This window comes from Myodes glareolus, chromosome 26 (genome assembly GCF_982192425.1).
Source record: "Myodes glareolus chromosome 26, mMyoGla1.1, whole genome shotgun sequence".
In the NCBI taxonomy this organism is placed as follows: Eukaryota; Metazoa; Chordata; class Mammalia; order Rodentia; family Cricetidae; genus Myodes; species Myodes glareolus.
Window position 1 is genome coordinate 24,553,463 of NC_142051.1, and position 12,838 is coordinate 24,566,300.

A 12,838-nucleotide genomic window follows, 5' to 3' on the forward strand; every position below is an offset into this window, starting at 1 on the left:
TTCCTCAGCTAAGGCTCCTTCTTCTGAAGACTGTAGCTTGCATCAAGTTGACACACAGAAGCATCCAGTACAATACTTTGTGCATATTTGCTCTTCAGTGAGCCTACTGCAGTAGCCTTGTAGTTTTGAGAGCATCAAGTATTTGTTGAATGAATGAATAGCAGACAGAATAAGCTCCGGGGAATGAGCTGTGCATCAAGATTCTTGACTGTTCTCTCTCGTTAGACATTGGTAAAGACAAATGTGCTTCAGTCTCAGAGGACTTTTGCTCATGCATTTGTGTCAGTCACACCTAAGTAGATAATTTAACCATAGGCATCTCTATTTTTGGTGGTACATAAATCTGTGATCCTAGAGATAATGCTCTTTTGCTCTTTATGACCTACTGACCTTGAGGTGAACACTACAGAAATTGTTCCCTATAGTGGTGATAATCTGGTACCAGGAATTCTCTTCCTGGAAAATCTCCCCTATATTTGGAGAAGCCTCTTTAGGTGGAAGGATCCATCTACGGAATAGAACACTCCATTAGTCCTCAGAAATAAATTCACTTTTTGGGGGGAGTCATCCTTGGATCCACTGAAAAACAGACTTATTAGGTAGACAGTTCTGATATCGAATCAATCACCCCTAAAGTTTCCTGTTAGAGAAGGCCTCTGGGCTCTGTTTACATACAATTTTCTTTATATATTTTCTTTGACGTCATCAACAAGCAATTAAGATGAAGAAACAATCTCTTCACTTTCCAGGGAAGCCAAGCAATTTATCTTTGTTACGGTCAGCCCTGAGTAACTACCGTGGGGATCCTAACTGTTTGCCTCAGTTGAAATGATGCGAACCTGTAGGAAATTGCAGGAAAGCAGCTATGGATTTCACGATATATATATATATATATATATATATATATATATATATATATATATATATATATTCTAAAGCATGACCTTTTTATTGCAGTCAGTCCTTTCACATGGAACTGTTGCTGACTGTGCTGTGGTTGGCAAAGAAGACCCTCTGAAAGGTCATGTTCCTTTAGCCCTCTGCGTGTTGAAGAAAGGTGAGCTGTCTCTGTCGTCCCTGACTGTTTGGATTGGAATGATTGCCATTAGTTTCGCACTTACCAGCTCACTTTTTTTTCCTCACTAGATATAAATGCAACAGAAGAACAAGTCTTGGAAGAAATCGTGAAACATGTTAGGCAGAGCATTGGCCCTGTGGCTGCTTTTCGAAATGCAGTTTTTGTCAAACAGTTACCCAAAACGAGGTCTGGCAAGATTCCACGGTCTACGCTGTCTGCCTTGGTAAATGGCAAGCCTTATAAGGTAAACCATTCAGATTCTATAATGCTGAGTCTTGAAATGATTTTGATCATGGGTGTGGCACAAACAAAATTCTATTAAATTAACATTTTCAATCATGAATTCTATGCCTGGCAAACCTTCATACTTTGAAAGTATGAGAACTTGAGAAAAAAATATTGGTTAAATCATATGATTTACTTATAGGAACTGATGGGTGAACTTTGAATTTATCAGTTTTGTACATTTCAAACAAACTTGAAGAAATTCATCTCTTTGAACTAAATGTATATTTTGCTTCATTATAATTACTAATGACCATCCATGATGAGAAATTGAAGTATTTGAGAAGTCTAAAATGTTCTAGGATATCGGTGCTAATTGATTCTACAATGAAGAGAGACAATTGTCTTAGGAAACTTTAGACTGATTCAAGTACACACACGTTTCAATGTCAATGCATGTGATGGTCATGACCATCTATAAATTCATCAATAATCTTAATATAATTATAAGAATCATTTGTCTGAGGGAATTTCAGAATAAACAAACACAAATTCTAGAGACGCCACGGACATACCAACAATTTTGCTAAACACACTATTTCCTTGACTATTCCTAAAGATTAAATTTTAAGTATTGTACTTGAAGGTCCCTACTTCGCACATTTTGTCTGTTTCTTTTTGTGTGTGTGTGAACTAATTGGTGGTATAAATCATGTGGCCTGTAACCCTAGCATTTGGGAAGTAAAGGCAGGTAAATCAGGAGCTCAAGGCTGACCACCGCTAGGTAAGGTGTTTAAAACCAACCTATACTACAGGAGCAACTGTGTCAAAAAAGTAAAAAATCCAAAGAAAGTTAAAAGCATAACAAAACAAAAAAGAGGAGTGCTAAAGCAAAGTATATCACTGTTTGTTATACAAGAAGTTAAAGGGGATATGAGCATGTGATGTTGTCTATTTCTTTCCAGGTAACGCCTACTATTGAGGACCCCAGCATTTTTGGTCACATAGAGGAAGTGCTGAGGCAGAGCCTGTGATTTTTATCTACTGTGTCCAGTCAGTCTGTCTTCATCTTCTAACTGGATTTAAGTTGTTTATTTTCTATAAGTAAACACTTAAAAATTCATTTTTAACTCAAATGTGAGCCTTAGAATTAATTCAGTCTAATAACCCATGAAAGGGCTGTATTTTATGTTATGTTATGTTATGTTATGTTATGTGAGCCAGTTCATATTGTTACCTCTTTCCTGTAACATGAATCATTATATGCTATCTTGCATATTAAGGAGCATGTCTTTGGTGTACGTTTTTATAAATTCATCTGCCTTACAAACATATTTCAGTTGAAAGCATCTGTAATATAAGCACACTTCCAGGAGATAAGAGTCAGCCACCCTTTGATCAAAATCTAAATTCAAATCAAGGTAAAATATAATTTCCATTGTTATTGTGGAACCTCAGATGTTTAATGTTTTGAAGATGACTATCTTGTTTACGGTAATCATCTAAAGATGATCATGTAAGCAACACAAGGCCGAGAATGGAGCCGTGTTGCTAGGTTCTCAGCAGCACAGGGTCCCAGAATGGACTACCATTTCTAGGTTGTCTGTGACCGGGTAAGGGGAGGCATATGTCTGCCAGAGAAATTAGACAGTTTTCCCTCAAATCTTTTGTAGAATGGAGGCTCGTCAAATCCCCTGCCCGAGTTGATTGCGTAGAAATGGAATGAAGTGATAAAGGGATTATATAAAGAAAAATAGGGAAGTTTTAGTCTTATTCTAAAAATTAGAAGATGTTCTAGATAATATCAATGAGTTCCCCCCATTCTGTTTTGTTTTTTCTTTTTCTTTCTTTCTTTCTTTCTTTCTTTCTTTCTTTCTTTCTTTCTTTCTTTCTTTCTTTTTTTTTTTTTTTTTTTTGACAAGGTGACATGTTTTCTTGGTTGGCCTCACATCTACTATACATGAGTGTGGCTGTCTTGGAAACCCTGGTACTCTAAATCTTGGTTGTTGGGATACTATTGTACTGAGTTCCAAATTAGCGTTTTTGTTTGTTTGTTTGTTTGTTTGTTTCTCTCTCTTATGGGATCAAACCCAGAGCCTTCTGCACATTAGGCAAGCACTCTTCCACTGAGCTATACTCTAGGAGATCAATGAATTTATGGTGGATTCTTGAGCCATATATCCCAACAAGGGATTTTTAATAAGAGTATGAAGCGTTAAGTACTGGAAATCATGTGTTCCATCTAGGAGGCAGCCATAACAGTCCCCAGATAAATCTGGCTCAGGAGGAAGACTGCACGAACCTCTGAGTTTCAAGAGAACCCCAAATGTCTGCTTTTACTGCAAGTTTTAACTTTGAATAAACGTTAACTCATTTACAAATTATGCTCTAACATTTATTTCCATCTACACTTCTATAAAGTGATTGAGCCTTTTCAAAAAATTGAAAATGAGCCTTTAATAAGGTTATAGAAGTATACCCATTAACTAGAGTAGAAAGAAATAATTAACGAGCTTAGAGCTCTACATGTATTATTCATCAGAGCATACATTTAAATCCAAAAAGTATACTTTCATTGAATCATTGAAAGTTTTCAGAATAATTTCTCAGTACTTCAGTTTTTGGGAAATATTATTATGAAGAGCCCAATGTTCTAACATAACCATTCAAATACATGAAATGCAGGTGGAAAGCAACAAATTAGAATTTTCCTGTCATAAAATATGTGTATTTTATATAGCTTTCCTTTGCGTAGATAATAAGTGACTTCTCAAAGGAAACTTTTACTGATTAAACTACCTTCTTCATTGATAAATCTGAAAACAATATCTTTATTCTCTTTAATTGTTTTGGTACCTTGAGTTAAATCAACTGGATATACATATTATTACTAGAACCTGTTCAGTTCTTTGAATTTCCCATTGTATGTGTAAATTTTATACATTATCAAGACTATAGGGTTAAAAACCATTATTATTTTTAATATGTTAGCATTATGGTGCAGTTCATTATTTTCCCCCACTTGAGTCAGATATTTTAACTGAATTCATCATTTTTGTTTGCAAGTTACAAACTCAGGCAAATCTAAGGACTGAAAAAGGATTATCTTCAAATCATTTGTAGATATTCCTCTTTAACAGATCTGAAGGGACACCTCTGCAAACAGGCCTGCATTATTTTCCAATTGTGGGACTCTAAGAACAAAAAACATATAAGCAAACAAAAAGTCAAGTGCATTACACTTTGGATGGAGCTGTTTCTTATATTTCAGTGAGGAACTTCTCCACTACAGTCCAGAGACAGTGGTCACATTTATGTGGATAAAATGGAGAAATGAAATATTTAACATATGCATCAGACAGTTTACAATTTGGGGAGAAAATTAAATGACTTCTTATTTTAAGTATCACTATACTATTTTTGCCAAATTTCAGCTGAAGTTTTTTGAATTGGGTGTGTCTTTGATAGCAATAATTCTACAAAATGTGACCATACTTCTATTTACCTAAATTGGTTCTGTGTAATCTTGTATTTTATGAAATTTTTAAATTTGTAAAACATTTGAAACAAAAATAAATGTACTTTAGTAACTAAAGAGTGTGCCAATTTATTTTGCCCGATAAAATACACTCAACAGATATAAATGAAACTTGTTTTACATGTCAAAAGGTAGGTTTATTTATATAAAATTGTATTTGAAAAAGCTTGGTCAATATTCCTAATGTTGGTGGTCATATGGGAAAAACAAAAAATAAAAAACAAACTACCCAGAAATTTAGACTCAAAACTCAATCCATGAAACTGGTTTTCAAATCTGACTAAAATATCCTAATACATTAAAACATATTTTGCATTTCCTTGAGGCTAAGTAGTTGGATGCAATGTATCACACTGCTAGTACCTAATACATATCACCAGTAATTTTTTTTTTAAAATGTAGTTTCTCAAAAGCAGAAACTGATTTTGGTGACTGAGTGAGTAGTTGCTAGACTTAGCTATGAAATGTCCCCCAAAACTTCTGTGCTGAGTGCCAGGCAGGGCAATGATGATGGGAAAGGCTTAGGTCACTGAAGGGAACCTCTCCCTAGGGGACTGTATGGTTCCATTCCATCAACGTTCTCCATATCCGTGGCTTTGAGATAAGCAGTTTTCTCTAGTACATGCATCCTGTCACGCCGTCTCACAACACTTGATTTCCCAAAACATGCAGATCTGACAATTCTTGAGCTGGATTATCCAAAAATATCAGCCAAAATAATTTTTTCTTCGTTATAGGTTAGATATCGCCTATCTTTCGCTATGGCTCTGCAACCTTAGTTACTGTACTGGTATATAATTTTTATATCTTAGGAGTATCTTAGTTTCTCTTATATTTCATTTAGATGAGTTCATTCTCATCACGAGCTGCTCTTTGCCCCTTTCACACCGGTTTTACATGAGCAACATTTTTTTTTTTTTAAACTCAAAACACTTCCATCAGCTGGTTTAGACCTCCCTCTAGTGGCAGACCTGATTTCAAAGAAAACTGCATTGGAAATCACTGAGTGATTGTCTTTGTAATTCGAGTAAATCATTAAAGTTTATACTACTAGAAAACAAAGCTTAAGCAGAAAACTGGAAGCATTATTTTTTTTTTATTGACAATGGAGAGGGCTTCTGTTACCATTACCTTTTGATTGAATCTGTTCAACAAAAATAGACATCAAAACAAATGTACGTGCAAATATAACAAATTAAAATACAAAAGAAAAAAAAAAGAATTTACTAATGACAGGTCTTGCACTTAATAAGACCAAGCAGCAGGTAAACAGCAGTTCGATCAATGGTATTGTTAAATAGGTTTCACTTTGAAATCTCCCATATAAACTAGAAATAAACAACAGTGACACCACCAAATAAAGCCACAAGAAAGAGATGACTCTTCTCTACGTTTTATACACTATATATTTTCATCATTCTGTCTTTTTTCCTCGGATGAAAATGAATTCAGGGAAGTCACAAAAAAAGTCATTTCAGCTAAAGGCGTAGACTTGAGTAACATTAGACTTCAGTCTGGCTAATGCCCTGTTAACAGTGATTTTAAAAAAGGGGTGGGGAGTGCTAAAGGGTTCAGTTTGTTTGTGTTTTTGTTCCTGGTGGAGATGGGCCTCCGACTCCACAGTGTTAGACACTCACTGTCCAGGGTTAGCTGGCAGTTCGGGTATTTGAATGAACATGTGGGTTCTTAATAAAGAAGGTGTGTGTGTGTGTGTGTGTGTGTGTGTGTGTGTGTGTCTGGGTTGTATGTATGCATGTCTATGTTGTGTGTGTGTGTTGTGTGTGTGTGTTTCTTGGTCCACAGGCAACAGGATTAGACAATGTTGTTTTTTTAATACAAATTTTTAAAAGCATTGCATATGATGCTTGTAAACAGAGTTTGGCTTTTTTGTTGTTGTTGTTGAAAAGGAGATTGAGCCATCACAGTGCTTTTTCGACAGAGAGAGGACATCACATCCCTGATTGCCTTGAAAGGTAAGTTTTGGCTCCAGGTCCAGGTTAAATCATTCTCTCTCTATTTTTTTTTAATTTTTTTTTTACATGATCAGAGGCAGGTGTTCAGCTGTAAGGTTTGACAGACTTAAAGAAGAAGCATGTTGAAGCATGAAACATACTTCTAGGAAACATATTGATTGACTGTAAAAACTGTGGGATGGGAAAATACAAACAGGACTGGGAATTGTTTAATGTTTTCACTCAGGACTCCATGAACCATATATTTTATTTGTTAAAAAAATCATATTTATATCCATTTACAGGAGACTTACACATTTAAAAAGAAATGATACACAGTCATACATAAATGCCTATTATATTACAACATGAAAAAACAAGTAATTCCATCTCATAAAAGCATCGGATGTACAGAATTTATGATGTGGGTGATGTTTGTATTTCAGACGACTTAAGCGTTTTATTACAATCATAATAAACTAACCAAACTTAATATCTGACTCCCCCCAAAAATCCCGTGTTTAACGTTTGGTAAACTGTTACTTATAGTATGTCCTTAGAATTCCAGTCTTCATAAAGGCTTTCTCCGTTTGTCTTCCTAGGCAGTAGTGCACTTTAGGTTGTGTATACTGAAAAGATGACATCTGCGAAGGGAAACGAATGTCATGAGTTGATTGGTAGCTCCTAACAGTGGCTCCCACTGTCCTCTGGGGTGCATAGGTCTGATCTAAAACCTCAATGCAAAGAAAGCTATCTAGCATGTCCCTAAGAGTAGATCAGTGACATTTGCTAGTCTCCACTTATTGCATTTCTGGGATGTTAAGTAGGATTTGTTCAACTTTGGCAAAAGTACGGCTATAATAGAAACAGAGATAGTCACGTAGAATGGCAGCATGCCGTCTGAATTTTTTATAGGTTGCTAATTATTACGTTGGGTTGAAATGACCTATTCCGTAGAATAGATTTAGATTCTAGTTCATATATTTTAGGGTTCTTAAAATGATGCTTTACTTTAGTCATGACAGACCATAAACCATAGCACATTTTGAACTTTCTGTTTCGGCTGTATGTATTTTACTACCAATGACAGCCATGATGTAATAGGAAAATCCCACAATTGCGCTTACCGACACAAAAGATCAATAAGAAATCTGTTTTGACTTTGTTGGTCACAACAGTCGTTTTAATTTCTCACCAAAATAAAAGTAAAGACTGCCTTCAATGAGCCTATTCATATGTTTATTCCCTTTAAAGTTTACTAACTAGGAAATATGAACTAGAATGACATGCACGGAAAAATTGCAAACAGCTCAAGATTAATTCTACGCATGAGCCTAAAGCTAAGCAGCAAGCACTACTATAAGAATTAGTCATTTATAAGCTCGTGAATTATTAAATTTCTGAGAAACTTAGTATGTTATATGTTGAATCTGTTATAAACAGTATTTTGGAAAGTCTCATACTTAGCAATATTTTTATATATTCAAAGCCATGCCTTATGAAACCAAAGAGTATATCACAATAAAAATTATATTAGCATAACATTTTGTGAAATTAAAAAATTTGTCTTATTTCTTTTTTCGGTTTTATCAGTTAGTGACCCATGTAAGGCAACATGTCACTTCCCGTGTTAGTCCTGAAGACAAGACTACACTGTACAGCGATCCTGATTTAAGACAATGAAAAAAAAAAACAGCACAAGGTAGATTGCTGCTCTCTCTTTCCGCATTCTTATCCCATCCCTGGGTACGCATGCTGCTGCAAAAATATTCTTTTCCAAATATCAGCTCATTGGAAATCATAGGGTAGTTTGGTACACCCAAATTTTAGGTTAAAGGAATTTTCAAAAATTTAAAACTTCTAAGTCTAGGAAAGCAGTTTTACTCATAAAAAAAGTTTTAAAAGAAAATTCCATGTTATGTAGATGAAATAATACCTTTCACTGGTTGGTAATTCCTTACAAATGACTTATGTCTTAGGTATATATCAAAGTTTTACACAATTTCTGTTCCCAATTCTTCCAAATTTTGTTTCTATGAATATTTCCCAGATTCTTAAAATTAATACTTGATTTCAACATATATAAATCATGGTGGTAGAGACAAGACATTGGAAATTTAATATTTTTTTTGAAATTTAATATTTTTATTTTCAACTTTGTTATTAATATTAATCCACATCTAACTTCCTGCCTCTTACACTACTTGACTGCCAACTTGCACAAATTCCTTTGTTCTGTTTTGGCTTCCTGCTAGGACAGACACTTGAAGTCTGAGATTCAAATGCCAGACTCATATTAATAAAACTATGTAGGTGTCAACATAAAATGCCACCGAAAATAATTTGCTCAGCAACTCATTAATGAGGAATGACTGAGTGGCAGGCCTAAAGTAGGCAGATCACAAAACACAGAAGACTGATAACGATAGGAAATGCTAGATGAAGGATTAGGACTTCTAGATTCTTATAGGGCCTGACCACACCTCTGTGCTGCTAGGGCCATACCAAAAGGTATGGGGTATATTGACTAGTCTCTGTAAACCCCATCTTTCTTTCTGTCGGTGCCTTGTCACTCAGCCAAGAGACACTACTCACAGCAGGTTAGCGCTGCCTCCTTTGAGTGGCTTGTCAACATGAGTATGTGCGAACAGTGGAGTTGTCTAACCTCTGCAGTCTTGATGACGGAACTGCGAAGGAGAAAAGGGCTTTAGAGGTTCGCACGCGAGAGATGAGAGAGAATAATTTTCTCTGCGAAAAGGGATCCTGGCCGTATTTGTAGACTATCTTTTCTCAGACACGAGCCACTCACGTTCCTCTTCCCTAGCCCCAGTGACTAATAAAAATTTACCGGAGTGCAATTGAGCTGAGCTCTCCAGTTGCAATGTAGTCCTCCTTAGATGAAATCTGTAACAAAGCAACTCCCTAGGGTGAGCCTGCTTTTGCTTTGAAGATTACTCTCAGATAACTTGGTATTGTGGATTGTGGTGTTTCATTTTTTTTCTTCTCTATGTAGTGACAAACTTCCATACTAATTTTAATCATGTTAAATTATTCATGAACCTTGCTAACCAGTTCCAAAATATTAACATGCTAAAGAAATGTGGATCAAAGATACTTTATGCACAGATGATTTTTAATTGCCATAACAGCTTGAAAAGAAATGAAGAGTCTAGATTATTATCTGAATAATAAGAGAAAGACTGCTTTTCCTTGACATCTCCAAAACAGAAATTTGAGGCTCCTGGTTACTATTTCAAAGCCGTCTCTCCAGAATGACTGTTTCTTTTGCGAAGGATGTAGCATAAGTCTAGTGTCCATAGAGAGATGCAACTGGGAAATCACTGTTGGTTTTGTGCATGCTTATTCTCTTTTCATGTCTGTGATTGTTTATTTTAGGCTTTCTGCCTGGTCAGAGACAAAACATATCTGATAAAACTTAATTTGAAGGATAAAACATAAAGTTTGTATTTCAACGTATAAAAGTGCCAATACAGTGAATTCCCATTTCGAGTCGGATTTGATTTCAAATCAAACCTGCATTTTATGTGGATTATTTATTTTGGCAATAGAAGAGTAAAGAAACATAAATCATGCATATGTGTATTGTTTTTTCCTAGATGTAGACGGTAGTGGAACTGTTTTGTGGAGGGCTGTAAATTATTTTTCAAATGTGTATAAAGTCTCATGGAGTCATGCATTGCCAGTTTACACATTGTCTTTTTTTGATTAAAAAAGAAAGAAAGAAAAAGCAAAATGAATTTCAAGCAGAGCAAACCAACTCAAGGAAAGAATCAATTCCAGAAGGCTATGCAAAGTTGAGGAATTATATGATTTTGTCTAAACAAGCTTTTACGCTATAGGCGGAAGTGTAAAGCTACTGTACCATCCGTCGTCATTTTTCTTGACTGCCCAGATGTTGTAGTTAACCTGAACCCAGCTGGTAATGTCTCTGAGGACCCAGGCATCATGCTGATTCCGTGGACTTCACGGGGAGGGAACTGCCTTCGCCAGGTTGAGCCACGTCTGAAATTCTTGTCATCGTTCTGCCAGGACAGAGTTAGAATTGGGTGGCATGAAAACAAAGAAGCTACAGTCCATGCATCTGTGTGCTCAGGGGCATGTGATAGCGTCTATTTAAATTCAGCCTGTCTAGTACACATAGGGATGCTATGCTTCATTTTGAACACCTTTGTTGGTTCCAGAAGGAGACAGTAAATGCGATGCAAACGTTTTTAAGATAAAATTTTAATATGATTTCAAACCTAAAGTTTGTTACCTTTAAACATTCTGGAAATCTTAAAATACTAAAGGTATTTTTTAATCTAAATAGAACATTAGATTTATTTGGTTCCATTTTGCGCTAAAGGATTTTTCAATATGAGCTGATACTTAATTACATCAGATAAGTATAGTGCATCTGAGTTAAATAATCAACAAATATCACTTTTCTATACACAAAAGATCGATAGTATTCAAAAATCTGTATTTGAGGCACACTGGTTAGCATGCGATACAATTAGCTATAATCTTAATAAGAAACGCTTAACATGTGATTTGTTAGATTTTAGGTGATGATGAATTAACTGGATTTATTTATTTATTTATTTATTTTGGAAAATCTTTGCAGCCCAGGCTCCATCCTTTCAATTAGCACACTTGATTTTAAGGTAATATTAAAAGCAAAGGATAAATCTGGTGGATAAAGATTACATACGAACGATGCTGTTCCTAGCTCCCCTCCAGAAGTTGATGTTAAGACCCTGTTGCTGAAAGCACCAGATACATGAGCCCTAAAGCATGGTGAGATTAAGCTGGAATTGTTCTAGAAACCTAATGCCAAGTGGCTAGCTTTTATAGTTCTAAAATGTACTGTGTTGATACTGGAAGAGGAAACAATCACCAATCTGTTTTATGCAGTTATAATCCTTCTGATTGGCAATGATCACTGGCCTGACAAAACATGCCCCCTGGTTCAATGGTGGCACAAACATTACAGGAGTAACCAACCACTTTCAGGTTGAATGTATGTAAGGCCCGCACCATAAGATAGGACTCACACCAAGTACCACTTTCAGGGCCAAGAACAAGAGGATATACAGGATGTGGGGAACCCACTGATCTTACTCTGCTAAGTGGACATAGCATTTAACTTACTCCTAATGACTTGTCTTTCTGCCTACAGATTAATGTAACTCTAAAACCTTATCAGAGATGCCTCTTTGTGCAGTATATAGGAGTTAACCTAAAGACTCCCAACTGGTTGTGGTATAGAAAGTAAGAAAGCATAGAATGTTAAGCCTTATATGAGACATCCATATCACACCCATCTCTTCCAACGCTCGGGGATCATTGTGGAATAAAGAGTCGAATGATTTCAAGAGCTAGAGCTGGTGGGTGACTACAATAATGCTTTCCTCTAGGTACAGACGGGAAGCCATGCATATGAGTTCACAGTGGGTGTGATAGTAGGCCAGAGATCTATGCAAGCTCAAGGCAGATAAAATTCCAGCATGGAGAAAGAGGTGATCCTAATGTCTCACTCATGGCTTGGGAGTTATTGATAACTGATAGTTGCTGGGGAAGTGGGAGAGTTAGTTTTCTCTAAATTTATGGTCTCTGAGAGGTTGATGGCCAAAATATATGGGTATCGCTTATTGGATTCTGTGTGTTTATGAAAAAGAATGAAGACCCAAATTTAGATATATGACTTCGAGGGGATATTTGGAAAGAGTTGGAAGAGAAGTGAATATAATCAAAATAGAGTGTATGAAATTTTCAAAAGAGAAAAAATGATGTAATTCTGGTATGTGTCAATGAAATTATCTCTCCTCTTTCTGTATATACAAAGTACCTGTTCAAAGGCAATTATTTTCATTTGAAATAGTAATCAGAAACATAGAATTCAATATAGTGTGTGTGTGTTTATTTTTAACAAATCTATAAATCATCCCATATAGATATTATTTTCTAAGATCACCAAGACTGAAGCTATATAGTGACATATATGTTTAGTGAGTAAACATATAACTCACTGAGGTAGCAGGG

General features: G+C 35.7%; 2 protein-coding genes across 19 annotated transcripts in view; one reads left to right on the forward strand and one right to left on the reverse strand.

Moving 5' to 3' along the window:
- The window catches only part of Acss3 (acyl-CoA synthetase short chain family member 3), a 161,697-nt gene extending 156,799 nt beyond the window's left edge, over positions 1-4,898 (forward strand). Inside the window, exons 14-16 of the mRNA XM_087902008.1 lie at positions 958-1,057; positions 1,147-1,322; positions 2,269-4,898. Coding sequence (XP_087758134.1) covers positions 958-1,057; positions 1,147-1,322; positions 2,269-2,337 — 345 coding nt within the window. The 3' untranslated portion in view covers positions 2,338-4,898. The remainder of the gene's footprint in view (positions 1-957; positions 1,058-1,146; positions 1,323-2,268) is intronic.
- Positions 4,899-7,043: 2,145 nt separating this feature from the next.
- Ppfia2 (PPFI scaffold protein A2) overlaps positions 7,044-12,838 on the reverse strand; it is a 405,005-nt gene continuing 399,210 nt past the window's right edge. For 11 of the 18 annotated variants that reach the window (XM_085683362.2, XM_048418908.3, XM_048418906.3 and 8 more), the window contains 3 exons: positions 10,677-10,836; positions 9,389-9,480; positions 7,044-7,437 (listed from right to left, as the gene is read on the reverse strand). In XM_085683362.2, the coding sequence (XP_085539488.2) occupies positions 9,422-9,480; positions 10,677-10,836 (219 nt within the window). In that variant the 3' untranslated portion in view covers positions 7,044-7,437; positions 9,389-9,421. The remainder of the gene's footprint in view (positions 7,438-9,388; positions 9,481-10,676; positions 10,837-12,838) is intronic. The other 7 variants (XM_048418915.3, XM_048418912.3, XM_085683361.2 and 4 more) reach the window with 1 other exon arrangement.